The sequence below is a fragment of the Aotus nancymaae genome, unplaced genomic scaffold (genome assembly GCF_030222135.1).
Source record: "Aotus nancymaae isolate 86718 unplaced genomic scaffold, 86718_ANA_hifiasm-v0.15.2.pri h1tg000032l_0, whole genome shotgun sequence".
Lineage (NCBI taxonomy): Eukaryota > Metazoa > Chordata > Mammalia > Primates > Aotidae > Aotus > Aotus nancymaae.
The window spans coordinates 639201-658678 of NW_026988445.1; the positions used below are offsets into that span (position 1 = coordinate 639201).

General features: G+C 36.5%; 2 protein-coding genes across 3 annotated transcripts in view; one reads left to right on the plus strand and one right to left on the minus strand.

The window, feature by feature from the left end:
* Positions 1-19478, plus strand: part of DTL (denticleless E3 ubiquitin protein ligase homolog) — a 240656-nt gene that overhangs the window by 135179 nt on the left and 85999 nt on the right. The gene's annotated exons all lie outside the window — the stretch shown is intronic.
* The window catches only part of INTS7 (integrator complex subunit 7), an 87145-nt gene that overhangs the window by 42034 nt on the left and 25633 nt on the right, over positions 1-19478 (minus strand). The window contains exons 7-8 of the mRNA XM_064383482.1: positions 18867-18989; positions 4036-4153 (exon numbers count right to left, since the gene is read on the minus strand). Coding sequence (XP_064239552.1) covers positions 4036-4153; positions 18867-18989 — 241 coding nt within the window. The remainder of the gene's footprint in view (positions 1-4035; positions 4154-18866; positions 18990-19478) is intronic.

The following is a 19478-nucleotide window of genomic DNA, read 5'->3' on the forward strand; positions in this document are numbered from 1 at the left end:
GTTTTGTTTTATTGAGATGGAGTCTCACTCTGTTACTCAGGCTGGAGTGTAGTAGTGTGACCATGGCTTACTACAGATTACAGCTCACAACAGTCTCAAACTCTGAGGCTCCAGCAATTCTCCTACCTTAGCTTCCGAGTAGCTGAGAATACAGGTGCATGCCATCATTCCCAGTTAATTTTTTTGTTTTTTGTAGAGACAAAGTTTTGCTTTGTTGCTCAGGCTGGTCTCAAACTCCTGGCTTCAAAAGATCCTCCCATCTTAGCCTCCCAAAGTGTTGGGATTACAGGTATGAGCCACCATGCTTGGCCCCTTCAAGCGTTTTTAAGTTAGGCAAAACATTAGAAAGCTGAAACTATATCTTTATTTTTTCAAACCTGTGGAAATTGTATTTCCTCTATTCTTTTTGTCCATGTGATGTGGACAATGCAGGTCATCTATAAATTTACAAACATGTTTTATAAATGGTTTTTTCTTTGTTTTATTCCTATCAACGCTCACCATAGAAAACTTAGGAAAAAAAAAAAACAGAAAAATCCAAAGAACAACACAAAAATCACACCAAATCTCACAAACCAGCATGACCTTATTGTTAACTTTCTGAAATATTTTTTTTAAATCTTTCTCTCCCTATGTACAATACAATTTAAAAACTCACACATAATCAGGATCTGTAGATACTGCAATATCCTGCTTTTAAAATGTAATTTTTTTAGCATTTTTCTATGTTTTCTAGGAATAAAATTAATTTAATTTTTAATTATTTAGTAATGATTTTCTAAGATAAACTCACGTGGCTCATAAGGTACAACAAAGAGTAGAAAATGGTAAAAAGCTATGAGAGAAAAGTTTTCCTCACCCACCCAGTGTTATAAGCTTCTTGTGTATTATTTCAGAGAGTCTACAAATTTACAAGCACATTTGTTCCTTTTTCTTTCTCATATACTATTTTGCACCTTGTGTTATTTCTCTTTAAATATTATATCATGGAGATTGTTCCATGCCATATTTTCTTTTTAGTAAATTGCATTGATTTTTATTGCAGTGATGTGTCATAATTTCTTTGAGTCCTCTTTGATGGACTTTTTAATGCTATTATATCCTCTAATGATGGATAATATTTTGCTATTATATAAACTGGTACTAAGAATTATCTTGTATATATGCCATTTCTCAGTGTGTGACTATATAGATAAGATAAATTCCTAGAAGTGGAATTTCTGGGTTATCTGTAATTTAATGAGTATTTCTAAATCACCCAGGTACAAGTTTAATAATTTATATTAGTAGTAGCAATGACTGCTTACCCACACCCTTGTCAACACAGCATGTTTATCAAACTTCTACATCCTTGCCAATCTGATGGATTAAAATTATTTCAGTATTGTTTTAATGTGCATTTTCTTAAATATGTCTGATACTGAACATCTTAGATATTTGAGCCATTTGTTAGTGATGATTTAGACATACTAAATTTAAGTTTGCTTTTTAAACTACTTTTGGCTACACTGAAAAAACCTAATCAACCAAAATAAACTTAAAGATTTACTATTAATTATGGAAATAATCTAACTTTGGAAAATCCTTGACTTTTATTTTTTATACATATTGTCCATTTATTTAAGCCTTTGCTTAATTCCATATATAAGCCAAAATTAACAAACTTCAATAAAAGGACAAATACCTGGATTGAAAAGTATCTGAATATTATAACCCAGCATAATACTAATATATATCTTTGGAATTAAAAAATAAAGAAAAAGAAAGTTATTGTGCATATAGGTCAGTTTGGTACAAAAAAAAAAAAGAATTCTGAGTCAGACCACTGAATTCAGGCATAGGCTCAGACACTTCACAAGTATGTGAACTTTGGACATACTGTCACACATCTGTGAGCCTCAGTTTCAATACTTACAAACTCCTTTGCATATGCCTCACTTGAAAGGCTACTTGTATGGGAAAGCTCTCATCTATATATGATTAAGACTTTGCCCACCACGGCTCTTTCAAAGTGCAATATTGGTCAAGGATGTTAACTGCAAGCTAAGAAACAGATTGGCTGACTTAGGCAGAAAAAGAATTGAAACACACTAGGTATATGGTAGGTTGTTTATAAAGAAGGCTGTGATAATCTCTCACATCCCTTGTGGACATGTTCCTTTACGATGTGATTTTCCAATTCCATGTGACTTGCTTTGGCCAATAAGGCACTGGAAAACATGCTGCAAGCGAAAGGTTGACAAGTGCTTGTGTGTTGGTGGCTTGCTTTCTTTTGGATCCAGCCAACATCCTGAAAACAAGCCCAAGCTAGCCCACCAGGAGTCACATGGATAAAAACTAAGGTGCCTCAGCAGAAAGCCTTTCAAATTCTAGCATGTGAATGAGGCCATCTTTGACCATCCAGTCCTGGTCAAAGCTTTACATGACTGTCACCCTTGGGTGAGGCCAATAGGACTGCCCAGCTGAGCACAGTCAAAATTGCTGATTGGCAGAATTAGAGCAAATAAAAAGGTCATGGTTTTAAGCCACTCGGTTTGGGGTGATTTTGTTATGTAGCAATAGATAATTGATAATGTACTTCACAGAATCATTGGAAAGTCTGCAAAATTAATAGGAAAACAGGGTCAGAAAAAAAAAAAAGAAAAAAGCCAGAGACCAACCAAGACCACAGCCCAAAAGACCATGCATGGAATTAGTCCAGTGAAGACATGTCAGCCTTTGTTACTGATTATTTGATGTCACAGCTTAACTTCTGTCACTGGGTACCAGACATAGCAAACACACACTGCTAGAATGTATTCTGGAAACGAACGTTGCTCTGTCATTGCTATATCACCATATCCCCATACCCCCATTCTCCTATATCTCCACTTCCTTGTTGTTACTGGCTCCAAATTCTGTCTGTGGCATGGAAATGATTAGTTGAGTCCAGGCCACATGTGTGCCCACTAGCTGGAAGGGAGGTGTAACAATAGAGTATCAGGTCTTTTTAGCTTCCTATTAAGACTTAAATGGCAGGGAATTCCCTTCACCTAGAAAGTAAGTTCATATACTATGCAGCCATAAAAGCAACAAACAAATGTACATTACAGTTCTGTAATTCAAATTAACTGACTACAAGAGGAAGCAACAGAAGTTTCACCAAACTTGCATTAAAACAAAACAACCAGCCCAGAAGCAGTGGCTCATGGCTCATGACCTTCCCTCTGGAAGGTCAAGGTGGGTGGATCACTTGAGGCCAGGAGTTTGAGACCAGCCTGGGCTACACGGTGAAACCCCATCTCTACAACAAATACAAAAATTAGCCAGGCATGGTGGCGGGCACCTGTAGTCCCAGCTACTCGGGAGGCTGAAGCAGGAAAATTGCTTGAACCCAGGAGGTGGAGACTTCAGTGAGCCGAGATCCCCGTACTGCACTCCAGCCTTGGCGACAGAGTGAGACTCTATCTCAAAACAAAACAACAATAACAAAAAACCCCAAAACAACAAAAAAGTTTAGCCTTAAGTCTGTTAGGTAAGCAAGCTCCTTCCTGGGCATTAATGAAAGCATTTTAGAGTTAATCGTCTTGAATAGGTAAGTAGGAAAGCATTATTGAGCTGCAGTAAGGTTTTATTTTATTGTTTTCCAGAGAAATAATAAGCACCTAAAAGGAAGCATATGACATTTGCTCTTAAAACTCACCACCACTTGACCTTTGAAATGTACTTAAATTCAAAGGGCACTTTGAGTCAGAGATACACAAAAGCAAACCAACTATTTTAAGCATCCTCAAAAATATTTTCACCCACATATAATTCAAAAAAAGTACAAACCTAGAAAAATATATTCTTGAGTTAAGATCAAGAATATGAGAGGTTGTTATCATAGGCATTAGTTAGGAAATCATGTTCAAATACATCACTAGCATGTAATAAAGCAGGGGACTCTGAAACTTTCCCTGATGTTAAAGCTTTACAGAAGAAACAACCTGAAACATAAATATGGATAAAGGAACTAGCACGTTATTTATATAGTATCTCCTTTCTTTTCCTTACCTGGAACTATACTGAAGTAATGTTTGATGGCGATGGTCCCTGATAGTGTGGAAAGGACAGACAACATCCCTAGTTTTAAGCTGTCATAAGGAGTCTGGAGGGCACACTCACAAAGTGCCTGGAATGTAGAAGAGAAATCAATATAGAAGTTAAAACATCAATATACTTCTAAATCATCTACTCCATTTACATCTTCTGGCTTTTAGAACAATTATATATTATGGACTTCTTTTCATGTTAAAAAACTTAAGTTGAGGCCAGGTGTAGTGGGTCATGCCTGTAATCCCAGCAGTTTGGGAGGCTGAGGTGGGAGGGTCACTCTAGCTAAGGAGTTTGAGACCAGCCTGGGCTCAAAGTGAGACCTCGTCTCTACAAAAATTCAAAAAATTAGCTGGGTGTGGTGGTACATGCCTGTGGTTCCAAATATTTGGGAGGCTGAGGCAAAAGGATCGCCTGAGCCCAGGAAGTTGCGGTTGATGTAAGCCATGTTCACACCACTGCACTCCAGTCTGAGAGACAGAGCAAGACTCTGTCTCAAAAACAAAAACAAAAAAAGCACTAGGTTAAAATGCCAAACTCCTTAGGGGAGCCTCAGGAGGCAGGATAACTAAATATAAAGTATCCTGATACATAAAAAGGACACTAGGTTAAGACTGAAGAATTATGAATAAAGAATGAACTTTGGTTAATAATAACAACGTATCAATATTGGTTCATTTATAACAAAAGTACTATATTACTGTAACCTGTCAATAAAAGGAAAAATGGTGGGGGAATGTGGGAACCCTGTGTATTATCTTCCCAACTTTTCTGTAAAACTATTCTGAAACCTCCACCATATTTTGCTTACCTAAGAGAGATATGAATATTGGTTCATATATGTGTAATTTTAAAAAATAATGGAGAGTATGGCATTCTATCTAGTTTCTAAGTGAATAGAGCTATATTCCTCCCATTTCTGGTCATTTACTCTACTCTTGACCAGGTAGTCTAAAGTATTACCAAAAATAAAGATGCTAGTTTTTCTTTCAATGCAGTGAACTATGAATATATGATCACAATACAGTGACTCTTGCCTTATCCTTTATCACATGACTCTATCATATGACTGCATGTAATATAACAAGTCAAAATAACTCTTTTGTTAAACTGACTTCCATTCTCCCACAAAGACAAAGGTTCCGAAAATAAGCAAAACTTAAAGTCCAGGGAAAAAGTTAAAAATAAAATTTCAGAAAGGATTAAAATAAATTTAATATGACCCTCAGTAAAAATGTCAACAAAATGGCTGTGTGTGGTGGCTCAAGTCTGTAATCCCAGAACTTTGGGAGGTCAAGGTGGGTGGATCACGAGGTCAGGAGTTCAAGACCAGCCTGGCCAATATGGTGAAACTCCATCTCTACTAAAAATACAAAAATTATCCAGGCGTGGTGGTAGGCGCCTGTTATCCCAGCTACTTGGGAGGCTGAGGCAGGGAACTGCTTGAACCCGGGAGGTGGAGGTTTCAGTGAGCCAATACCACACCACTGCACTCCAGCCTGGGCGACACCGCAAGATTCTGTTTAAAAAAAAAAAGGCAATAAAATTGCAAGATAATTTAGATTATCTGATTTTATAGATCACATGGAAAAATAAAAATTAGAAAACATCCAGAAAAACTGGCAAGGAACAGATTCCAATATATACTAGAATTTAACATATGATAATAGCATTTTAAATTAAAGATACCAGTTAATAAAAACTACTAAGACAATTGACCAGTCATCTGGTAAAACAAAACTAGATCCCTGTTTCTTTTCTCATAGCAAATAAAAAATCAAAACTGTAAAAAGTACTATGAGGTAACATGGAATAATACAAAGTAAAAAGATAACTGGCAAAACTAGAAAAAAATATTCACATCACATAACATCAATAAAGGACCAAGACCCTTAATATATAAAAATTTCTGGCCGGTCACAGTGGCTCACGCCTATAATCCTAGCATTTTGGGAGGCTGGGGTGGGCAGATTGCCTGAGGTCAGGAGTTCAAGACTAGCATGGCCAACACGGTGAAACCCCCATCTCTACTAAAAAATACAAAAATTAGCTGGGTGTGGTAATGCGTGCCTGTAGTCCCAGCTACTTGGGAGGCTAAGGCAGAAGAATCACTTGAACACAGGAGACAGAGGTTGCAGTGAGCCAAGATCGTGCCACTGCACTCCAGCCTGGGCAACAGAGCAAGACTCTTGTCTCAAAAAAAAAAAGTTCTTACTAATAAATAGACAAAAACTCAATAAAAATTTGGTATTTTGCAGAAAGAATTTACACAAATGCCTTTTAAATAAAAAGTCTAACCTCATTCATACTTTGAAATTTTTAAATTAAAATGTGTCACTTTTTACCTATCACACTAAGGTTAAAGTTTGATAATACAAAACACTGAAGAATATGGGGAAATAGGGGCTCTCACACATTGTTGTTAGCAGAGTAAAATGGTATAAATTTCTTTGGTTAGTCATTGGTATTAACTCTCAAAAATTTAAAAATATCCATCATTATACCCAGAAATTTCTTTTCTGAAAATTTATGTTCACAAAGGTGATTTTCAACAAACTATTCACTGTAGAAATGTCAACAGTAACAGTCAAAGTATCAGAAACAACCCTAATGTCTATCAATGGGGAACTGGGAATAAATATAAAGGAAGTACCACACAGCTGATTTTAAAAATGCAGTAGATCTAGCTGCTAATATAAGATGTTCCCCATATTAATAAAAGGTTTAGAACATGCATATAGTATATTTTCATTTGTAAAGAAAAAAGATGGGGCATATACATGTTTGCATATTGGTGTAAAAGTTTAGGAAGGAGATATAAAAAATTTATATTAACAGTGACCACCTCTGCTGAGGAGGCCTATGAGAAGTGATGACTTATATTTCACTAACTGTATACCTTTGAACTCTAAAAATTTTTTGTCATGTGCATGAATACTTTTTGACTGAAAGAAAAACCTAAAAAACAGCAGCAGCAGCAAAAATTATCATGAAAGGAATGGAAATAGACCTGAAAGATACAGTACATTTCTGGTAATGGAAGGGAAGACAGTCTAGGTAATGCATACACATACTCTGGCAATTAGGCTAGAATATGGGGTGTTTACTTTTGGCCTACAAGGAAATATGCTCAAAAGGATGGAGGCTAAGAAAGGTGGGGAATGAGGTCAGATGGTATAGGGCCTTAAAAGTTAAGCAGAGTCATTAAAACCTGATGAAAAAGGAAAAAAAGAAGCCAGAGGAGAGGAATAATGGCATCTAAAGTGTTAGGGAAGATTATTCTGGCAATGGTAAACAAAACAAGTTAAGAAAGAGAACTGAGAGTTAAGAATGCAGTAATCCAGGCAACTGGTGATGATGGCCTGAACTACAACTTGGTGGCAGGAATGGAGACTAGTGAATGAGGATGACAGACATTTTAAAAGAGACTACGTATCAAGGAATGAACAAGAAGGATTTAATAATTATTGCAAACTTTTAAACCTAGTAACCAGATTCCATTTACAAAGACTGAAATTTATAGGGGATAAACCAATTTTAGAAAAAGAACAGAAAACAGGATGAGATGTGAAGTCCAAGAAGATATATCCACCAGGCATTTGGAATCTAAGACATAGCAAATTTTCAACTGGAAAACTCACATCAGAATTCTGGCTCTGCCACCTACCATCTCTGTAATCTGATTCTCAACTTCTTTGTCTATAAAATAGGGGTAAATCTTTATAAAGAACTGTTGATTTTGTCTGTAAAATGAGGGTAAATATTTATAAAGAATTGCTGATTTGTTCACAAAGGTGATTTTCATAAAAAACACCTCTAGAAAAATATACAAGAAAATGGATATTGGTTGCCACTGGGCAAAGGAGCTGTGTAGATAAGAGAACAGTAGGTGGGAAACAGTCTCTATATATCCTTTTGTAGTTTTAGAATTCTGACCACATGAATGCATTGGCATTTTAAAAAACTGAATTAAAATTAAAAATCAAATGTAAGTCAGGTGACATCTATTGTCTGTAAGATTACAAAGCCACTGAAAGTCAAAGCACTTTGCAACCCATACAGGCTACTATGCTAGAGGGCAATGCAGAAGCTCAGGTAAAAGGACTAGATTGTCGGAGGCCCTGCAAACTGGCATTAAGAAAGGCCATAAGAATGACAGAGAATAAATGGTAGAAAGCAAGAGAGCCATGGACTCAACTTGGAGGAAAAAGGGCAGTGAATACGGAGAAGGCACAGGTTAGGTAGTGTAACGAATGAGTGAGAACACTTAAGTGCCAAAGACGCCAAGAGAAGGGGTAGGTCCATAGTCCCAAATGTAAAGTGACAGGAAAACAGATCAAAATGCAAGTGTATAAAAGAAAGAGCAGGGGATGAGGAAATGAAGCAGATATAGATGCTATTTTTGAAGTTCAAAAGAACACATTTTTTTAAAGTGATTATTATTTAATACTATAATTTATATTTATTTATTCAAGCACTTAGGCCATTTCTGTTTGTTCACTTTTTGTTACCTAAATTGGCCTGTCTTGTACTGTTAATTAGCTTGTGATTAGAACTAATATCCTAAACCAAATAGCCCCAGAAGTTAGGAACTATGTTCTATATTTATATGTATTCCACATTATGCCTTAGATTGCTCTATGTATAATATTTAGCCTTCTGTGATAATAAACTAGGCAAGTGAAACATTTTATATAAAACGATAATATTAATAATTCCAAATCAGAAGAATTTTACGATTAAAAAAACTGAGTATTAGATAATCTTGTGATAAAATTATTTACAAAGTTATATTCTGTTTCTGTCATCTAGCACATTATTGGGAATCTAAAGCAGTCTCAGTAAATAAATACTGGTTTAAGCCTGGGCACACAGTGAAGTCCCATCTCTGCTAAAAAATGTTTAAAAATTAGCTAGGTGTGGTGGGGCACATCTGTAGTCCTAGCTACTTGGGAGGCTAAAGTGGGAGAATCACTTGAGCCCAGGAATTTGAGGTTGCAATGAGCTACTATTGTGCTGTGGCACTCCAGTCTGGGCAGTAGAGTAAGACCCTGTCTTTAAAATAATAATAAATAAAATTAAAAATACTGATTTAAAAGTTCATTAATCCAAATCGGTAAGCTTAACAGAGCAAATAATGAAGTTCCCCAGAAATGGTACCTGACATTTCAATATAAAAATCTAGTTCAAGGACAAAACTCTTAAGAATTACAAAATTCTTACCAGAACCATTATTCATATCAACAAAAAGGAAAAACTGTCTTTTCAAACAGAGTCCTCTGTCTCATTCATTACCACTGCTTTCTTCACTATTTGATCTAAATCTCCCTCTCTACTGGCTTAACTCACTGCTCAACTAGAGGCCCTGGCCTGAATTACTGTTTTCTGGGTCAATCCCTAAATAGGGGCTTCTCCTATTCCCTGGAATAGGACTGGCCACCAGGGATGTGTTCCAGAAAAGTATAGTAAAAAGAAGTTTATAATCTTTAAAGAAAACTGTTATGTATGAAAATATTCTGTCAGAGACATAACACCTCAAAATTTTCTATGTCTCCATTGTACTAACTGCAAAGAAAAAGATTATTAAAAGAACTAATTCTCAGGCTGAACTTGTCACTCCTCCTAGTAACAGGTAAGATAGAAATCAAAAGCTCTCAGAAGAGATAATGCTAAAAATAAAATTTACGTCTTTGAGACTATCTCGAACAAATAATATTTTGCTCTGTAACAGAGAGGCTGCATAAATCAAATATTCTCTTCCAATAAGACTACAGGCCGGGCGCGGTGGCTCATGCCTGTAATCCCAGCACTTTCGGAGGCCGAGGTGGGTGGGTCACCTGAGGTCAGGAGTTCAAGACCAGCCTGGCCAACATAGGGAAACCCATCTCTGCTAATACAAAAATTAGCTGGGCGTGGTGGCAGGCACCTGTAATTCCAGCTACACGGAAGGCTGAGGCAGAATTACTTGAACCCAGGAGGCAGAGGCTGCAATGAGCCAAGATAGTGCCACTGCACTTGAGCCTGGGCAACAAAGCGAGACTCTATCTCAAAAAAAAAAAAGACTACAGCATCAGATATTGTAAACCGTTAATACAGATTAACACCAACTAAGAAGGACATTTATCCTAGCAAGGCATCAAAAAATCTAAAAAACTATACAAACATACTAAAAATATTTTCATATGAAACTGCTGTTTTTGACAACCTTAATAATAATAATATATTTGGACCTTTACTTAGGCCCTTCCTTCTTTCAGGTTTTTAAAGGCATACAGAATGAAAGCCATTTATTTAAACCTGAAATATCTGATTCCATGTGAAAATTATAATACTAACCAATAAACCAGAAAAAGTAGAATGGAAATGGACACAATGTGAGCTTAAAATACTAAAACTCAAAAACCAACAAGCAATGGTAAGACTGGCTGAGAGGAAGGCAGGAAGTAACAAAAGAAGAAAAGACAAAAAGAGAGAAGGAAGGAGGGAAGCCCTACGATTACTCTTGGTAATTGTAAAATAGTGATGAAGAAATAAGTAAAAAACCTGTTATACAATTACTCTTGGTAATTGTGAGTAAAATTCAAATTAAAAATCAACACCTTATTACTTTATAAAAGGTTAAATCATTAGAACTGTTTTCCCCTGCTGTATTTCAGTATTTTCAAAAACATATCTAGGCTATAAAAATGAATAATTATTTGACAACATCCATTTAATTAAAATCAACATGCTTAGGTTTCAGCCACGATGGAAAAAAAATTCTTCATAGAAGAAACAAACATTAAAAATATATATATGTTCAATAAAAAAATAACCCCCCACAAAAAGCCATAAGAAACATAAATCAGAATAAAAATTCCAGGGAAGGGAAGATAGGGTATAATGAAGAAATAATAGTAAGCTATGAAATCGACAAAACAATTACATTTAACTGATTGTTAATGTGATTGTAAAGCTCAATGCAAATATTATTTTTAAAAATTATTACAAAAAAGAAACTTCAGGCCAGGTGCAGTGACTCACGCCTGTAATCCCAGCACTTTGGGAGGCCAAGGCAGGCAGATCACCTGAGGTCAGGAGTTCAAGACCAGCATGATCAACATGGAGAAACCTCATCTCTATTAAAAATACAAAATTAGCTGGGCGTGGTGGCACATGCTTGTAATCCCAGCTATACGGGAGGCTGAGGCAGAAGACTTGCTTGAACCCAGGAGGCAGAGGTTGTGGTAAGCTGAGATTGCGCCATTGCCCTCCAGCCTGGGCAACAAGAGTGAAACTCCATCTCAAAAAAAAAGAAAATATGTCTTCTTTTCAAATCCCTGAACTGTTTACAAAAAGTGATCCTACCATGGGCCACAAATAAACTTTAAGAATTAATAACAGGGCCGGGCGCGGTGGCTCACGCCTGTAATCCCAGCACTTTGGGAGGCCAAGGCGGGTGGATCACGAGGTCAAGAGATCGAGACCATCCTGGTCAACATGGTGAAACCCTGTCTCTACTAAAAATACAAAAAATTAGCTGGGCATGGTGGCGCGTGCCTGTAATCCCAGCTACTCAGGAGGCTGAGGCAGGACAATTGCCTGAACCCAGGAGGCGGAGGTTGCGGTGAGCCGAGATCGCGCCATTGCACTCCAGCCTGGGTAACAAAAGCGAAACTCCGTCTCAAAAAAAAAAAAAAAAAAAAAAGAATTAATAACAAAAGGTTAGCAACAACAAAAATTCTACCAACAAATATAGAAAATTAATTGCTTCAAAAGCAGAAAACATTAAGCTAATGCCATGGTCAAAGAAGAAATATAAATTGCTCTCATGGATATTAAAAAAAATTATTTACAGTAGCATTAAAACCATGAAATACTTAGGAAAGTATCTAGCAAAATATATGTAAGATTTGTATGCTGAACTAAACACCACTGATGTAGCCCAGCATGGTAGTACACACCTATAACCCCAGCACTCTGGGAGGCCGAGGCAGGCAGATTGCTTGAGCCCAGGAGTTTGAGACCAGCCTGGACAAAATAGTGAGATCCTGTCTCTACAAAAAAAAAATACAAAAATTGGCATTGGTGAGCACCTGTGGTTTCAGCTCCCTGGGAGGCTGAAGTGGGAGGACTGCTTAAGCCCAGGAGGTCAAGACTGCAAAGAGCCATGATCACATCACTGCACTTCAGCCTGTGCACTGGAGTGAGACCTTGTCTCAAAAACTAAATAAATAAAAATAAAAATCACTGATTGAGATAAGGGATAAAAGAATACAAATTGCAAACAGTGTATACTGCTTGGGTCATGGGTGCACCAAAATTTCACAAATCACCACCAAAGAACTTACTCATGGAACCAAACACCACCTGTTTCCCAAAAACCGATGAAAAAAACAAAACAAAACAAAAAATACCTCTGATGAGAAACTGAAGAGCTTAAAAAAAAGAAAGGAGAGATAGGCCAGGTGTAGTGGTTCATGCCTGGAATCCCAGCACTTCTGAGAGGCTAAGGTGGGGGTATCATTTGAGACCAGGAGTCTGAGACCAGCCTGGGCAATGTGGCAAAATACCATCAACACAAAAATTAGCCAGGCATGGTGGTGTGCACCTGTAGCTCCAGATACTCGAGAGGCTGAAATAAGAGGCTCACCTGAGGCTGCAGTAAACTATGATTGCACCACTGCACTCCAGTCTGGGCAACAGAGTGAAACCTATCTCCAAATAGGAAGAGAAAAAAAAAAAAAAAAGGATGGAGAGATGTACCATGTTCATGGATCAAAAAACATGATACTATTGCCCAGAGACAGTGGCTCTCGCCTGTAGTCCCAGCACTTTGGGAAGCTGAGATGGGTAAATCATCTGAGGTCAGGAGTCTGAGACTAGTCTGGCCAACATGGTGAAACCTCATCTCTACTAAAAACACAAAAATTAGCTGGGGGTAGTGCTGCACACCTATAATCCCAGCTACTTTGGAGGCTGAGGCAGGAGAACAGCTTGAACCTGGGAGGCAGAGGTTGCAGTGAGCTGAGATAGTGCCACTGCACTCCAACCCTGGAGACAGAGCAAGACTCTATCTAAAAAAAAAAAAAAAAAACCACAATACTATTAAGATGTCCATTTGTTCCAAATTAATCTTTAGATGTAAAGTCCAATAAAAATCCCAACAGGGTTTTCTTGGTAGAAATTAACAAACTGATTCTAAATTTTACATGAAAAGGCGGTAGACCTAGAATAGCCAAATTTGAACTTCTGGGCTCAAGCAATCCTGCCAGCTCACTCTCCCAAGTTGCTAGGACTGTAAGTGTATGCTATCACGTCTAGCTGATTTTTTTTTTTTTTTTTTTTGTAGAGACAGGGTCTCACTATATTGCTCAGGCTGATCTTAAACTCCTCACCTTGGCCTCTTAAAGTGCTGAAATTATAGGCACAAGCCACTACACCCCACCTAGCCAAACAATTTTGAAAAACAAATACAAAGGCAGAGGACTCATACTATCTGATTCCAAGAGTTGCCAAAAAGCTAGAGTAATCAAGACACTGTACTGTTCGCTTAATGACAGATATACAGACTAATGGAACAGAATAGAATTTAGAAATAAATCCACACAGATATGGTCAACTGATTTTCAACAAAGATGCTAAAGTAATTCAATGGGGAAAGAAAAGTTTTCCCCACTAAATGGTGCCACAACTGGCTATCCAAATGCACCTTGATGTTTATTTTGTACTATACACAAAAGTCAACTCAAAATGGATCACACAGGGCTATACACAAAACTTAAACTATAAAACTTTTAGATAAAACTTTTGTGTTTTTGGATTAGGCAGACTTCTCAGATAATAAAAGAAAAACAATTAATAAACTACATAGATTTTATCAACTTAAAACTTCTACTTTCAAAAGACATGTACTAAAGATATATACTGAGAAGAAATATTTGTAAAACATGTATCTGATAAAGGATTAGTATCAAGAATATATAAATAACTCGATAACGAAAAGACAAACCTAATAAAAAGTGAATAAAAGATTAGAACAGGCACTTCACTGAAGATACAGATGACAAATAAGCCTGTAAGATGATCAATATCATTAGTCATTAGGAAAATGCAAAATAAAACCATGATGAAATATCACTACACACCTATTACAAAACCATACAATACAAAGTGCCGGCAAGGATACAGAACTAGAACTCACATATGGCTGGTGGGTAAATAAAATGGTATTGGAATTTTGAAAAACAGTTTGGCAGTTTCTTACAAAGTTAAACAGGGTAAGTGTTTACCACACAACCTAGCAATTCCACTTCTAGGTGTCACACCCAAGAGATGTCACACAAAGACACGTAAGATTGAAGCTTTATTCATAATGGCCAAAACCCCAGAAACAATCCAAATGTCCATCAACTTATGAACAGACAAACAAATTGTTGTATGCTCACATATTTAAATACTGCTCAGCAATAAGAAGGAATGAACTACTGCTACATGTAACAACATGGATAATTATTAAAAGCATTATGATAAGTGAAAGAAGGGATATTCAAAAGGTCATATACCATATGATTATTTATATCGTGGATATAAATAATCACAGCAACAGAAATCAGATTTGTAGTTGCCAGGGGTTGGGGAAAGAACTGACTACAGAGGGGCCTGCAGAAACTTTTGGGGGTAACTGAAATGTTCTGTATCTCAACTGTGGTGGTGGTTTTGTACACTTGTAAAAACTCATCCAGTTATATACATGGAAAAGTTTCTGTAAATAAATTATACCACAATAAATCTGGCTTTTTAAAAAATGCATTTCAAACTAATGGCAATGAGAACAATATAGGACATAATTTATGAAATTTGGTCAATCTGTACCAAGAAGCAAATTAGCAGTCTTAACTGCTTTCATTATTAAACAAGAAAAGCAAAAATAAATGTACAAAGCACTTGAAAAGATAAGAAAGCAAAACTTCTGGCAATTCTAATCAAGAAAAAGGGATATAAACACAAATGTGCAAGATTAAAAAATTTTTTAATCAAATAGAAAGATATTAGAAGTTATAAAGACTCTTTGTGCTGATACTAATGAATTTGAGAAGTAAATTAAATGAAAAATGACCAAAACTGATATCAGAGAGGTAGAACACTGATAGGACCATAACATGTAGTGATTGGAAATGTTCTCAACGGAACTATTGCTGCAAATACTTCTAGATTCAGATAAATTTGTGGCAATTTTAAAGTTATACCTGCAGAAACAGAAAATTCTGTTATAGTTCTTAAGAGAAACTTCCCAGTTCATTTTATTAAGACAGTACAACCCCAACCCTACAATCTGTCAAAGTATTTAAAAAGGAAAACTAAAGAATAAACTTACCTTTAAGATAACTTACAGCTACCCTTAAAAAAGCATTTATTTGTATGTGCCAGACACCACATTATATATTGCTTTACTCAAATATCTTACCTGGCAATCCTCTATTTCCCTAGTTTATTTGAATTTCTATGTTTCCTTAAAACCTTTCTCTTTGCCTCCCTCATTATTACCCATACCTAATGACCATGTTTCCTAACTAACAAAACAAAACAAAACAAAAATCCATCACAAGAGATTTTCTGTAACTTTTTACCATAATACCTACTCACTCAACTACATTGGGCTTCTTAATGTCACCTTCCTGTTCTATGTGAACTAGAAAATGCCTATTTACTTCTACACTGAGTCCCTTCCAGTCTCACCTACTCAAGGATATTGCTCTTGTAATTTTTCCCCTCTACCAAATCATTTCCATCAATAAAAAACAAGTGTACTCCTCCCAGGATAAAAACAAACACCATACCCTTTAGCAATACCATATCATTTCTCTGTTCCCTTGAGAGAATTCCTTTCAGAAAGTTTTCTACAGTAGGCATTCAATATTCATGGCTTCCACATCCACTAATTCAACCAACTCCAGATCAAAAGTATTCGAAATATTAGTAACAAAAAAGAATAATACAAATAAAAAGCAACATAATACAACTATTTACTTAAAATTACATTGTACTGGGTAGTATAAGTAATCTAGAGAAGGGTCGGTCCTGGAACCAATCTCCAGTGGATACTGAGGGACAAATGTACATTCACTGCCTTAAATCTCTCTCCCGTTTTCCTGCAGAATCCACTCTGATCAGTCTTTTACCCACAATGCTGCAGCAAAATTGCTCTCTTGATGTTATCAATGACTTCATGTTGCCAAATGCAAAGGTGAACAATCAGTCCTTATCTTGGTGAATATGGCTGCAGTAGCTCTGTAGTAGTACTTATCTTGGTGAATATGGCTGCAGTACACTAAGAAGACCTTAGTCTTCTCCCTATAAAATACTATTCTGACTTATTTATCACTGGCCACTCCTTTTCAGGCTCCTTTGCTGGTTGTTTCTCATTTCATCATTCTCTAAATCTTCTCTAGCCATATTCTCTCCCTAGTTGAGTCATCTAGTCTCATGGCTTCAATTACCATCTATAAAACTAATAACTCTCATATTTATAACCACAACTGGATCTGTCCACTGAACTCCAAGTACATATGTCCTTGATACCTCCACCTGGATGTCTGACATCTTACACTTTATATACTCAGAAGTGAACTCTTCATCTTCCCTTCAAGAAATGAGTCTCCCAGAGTCTTGCCCATTTCAAGCAAATGGCAATTCTATTTGCTGATGGCAAAACACTTAAAGCCACCTTTCTTTCTCTACAATATGCCAGGAAATCCATCATCTCTAACCTTAAAATATATCCAGACTACTACCACTTCTCACCACCACCCCAACTACCTTGGTTCAGGTAACCATAATATTTTCCCACTGGATTATTTATAACTGCCTCTTGAATGTTCTCCCCACTTCTGCCTTTAGGCCCCTTCAATCTAGTCTCAATATAGCTAAGCCAGAGATAATCTTTTAGAACTTCAGTTAGATAATGTCCTCTGCTCAAAATCTTCCAGAGGCAATCTATCTCATGTAGACTTAAAAGCTAAAGTCCTTAGGAAGGACTCAAAAGCCCTAAAAAATTATTCTTCCTTATCATCACCTAACATCACCTCCTACTAATATCCCCTATTAACAGTCACACTGACCTCACACTCGAATGCTCTTACTTCGGGGCCTTTTTGCTGTTCTCTTGCTGATGATATCCTTCCTTCAGGGGCCCACAAAATTGACATTCCCGTCCTTAGGTCCTTGCACAAATGTCAACTTCTCAGAGAGGGTTTCTATAACCAGCTTACTTAAAACTGCAACCTCCATCTTCCATATTCACTAATCTTCTTCCTGACTTAATGTTTCTTGGCAGCATTTAGCACTAATCGGACATCTCTGCCTTGCAGAAGCCAATGCAAATCTCTACAAGATATATTCATACAATGGAATGCTATATTACAATTAAAGGGAAAAGACATGGATGAGTCTCACAAGTGTAATGCTGAGCAAAAGAAACAAAAGCAAAGCTTAACAGTATTCTTTAGAAAGACATGTGAAGAAGGCACAACTATAAAGAAGAGCAAAGAAATTATCACCAAAGTCAAAATAGTGGTTTCCTTTTGGTAGGTGCAAAGTTCCAATCAGGAAGGACCATGAAAGGGAAGGACGCAGGGTTCTGTGATCCTGTAATGTTCTATTTCTAGTTGGATGGTAACTGGATGGGTTTTCACTTAAAAGTATTTAAACTATTTATACATTTCACATACTTTTCTGTATGTGCGATCTATCTCACAATAAGAAAAAATATGAGAAAGAATAATACAGTGCTTCTTACTGATCTTTTTAAATAACTGGGTTTGGTTCTTCGCACAAATTCTCTAAATGACTAAAGTGGCTGGGCATATTCTCTTCTTGGAAAAATAGCATTATTCAGTAGAAAAAGCACTAGGACTAGGGATGAGAGGACAGAAGCGCTCTTAAACTATTAATTTACTTCTCTTAAGACACTCTCTTAAGCCTAATAAGTCTTTCTGAACCCTAACTGCATATCTATTAAATGCAGATTTAACAATTGCCCTTATCTTGGGATATCTGTGACTACCAAATCATAATATAGTAAATTAAAAGACGTTCAGAAAACTGCAAACAAACAGAAAAACAAACACAGCAGTTTAGTTTCAATAATCTGAAATTCAAAGATTTTTGATCCACTGGAATCATGATGATGCTAAGAGATAAAAACTTCCATTCTATTTTAAATAGCATTATTTGCAAAATGGTGTATCTCTACTGGTAATGAGTAAACAAACAGGGTTCTATTTTGAGAAAAAATATAAAATATTAATTTAACCTAACAGATAATGTCAAAGTTGTCACATCAAGTCTAAAGAGTGAGATCTGCTCTTCTGTTTACAAAAGAAGACTTAAGAATGTCTTCTGCTCTCTATGAATAGAGAAATACACTTCCCAAGTTGCCTACCCAGCCCTTCTCCATTATACATAACAGTCAGCCCCTAAATTTTTCTCCCCAAATTGACTGAAAAATACAAGAATAAAAAAAACAATGTAATTGGGCTTCTCAATTAGCCTTAGTGCTGCTATGGGAAATGAACAAGCAACTGAGTGGCAAGTTTCATTGACAAGAACAAACACTGAAGTATAGAAGTTTTATGTATTTATTATGCAACTTATAAAATAACTTCTGCTACAAACATCAATACTTTTAGACATTTTTCATATTCGACCACTTAGAAGATGACAAAGGACACAATAAAAATGCAAAACATTTTACATTATAATGTTATATTATTTTTTCTATATAAAATATTAAGGTTACAAGTTCTACATACCTGAATGTTCTCCTTACTCCAAGTATGTGGTGTTTTATTAGCAAGTAATTTCAAATCTTGAATAGCAAGTCTCTTTACTGCTTTCCTGGGATCATTCTTCAAATACTGCAACAGAAGCTGAATCTATAAAGAAAATAAGTCACTCCATGAACAACACTGTAACTGAAATTATCATGAGAAACGCAGTGTAGTTTAGTGAAACTTACAAAGGGACAGGACTCACTTCAAATCAGAGTCCTGTCATTAATTAGCTACATGCCCACATTTGGGCCTCTTTCTCCATGTTTGTAAAATACTACCATTTAAGGTTTTAGCACAGGACCTGGCATTTTTTTTTATTATACTGCCAACTTCACACCCAGCCATGCACCCCACATCTCATTTTCCTCAAGGGCTCCCAACAATCAGTACTGTGAACATAGTGAATACAGGCTTATGCCTGTAATCCCAGCACTTTGGGAGGCAAAGGCAGGAGGATCACAAGGTCAGGAGTTCGAGACCAGCCTGGCCAATACGGTGAAACCCCAACTCTACTAAAAATACAAAAAAATTATTCAGGCATGGTAGTGCATACCTGTAATCCAGCTACTCAGGATGCTGAGGCAGAATTGC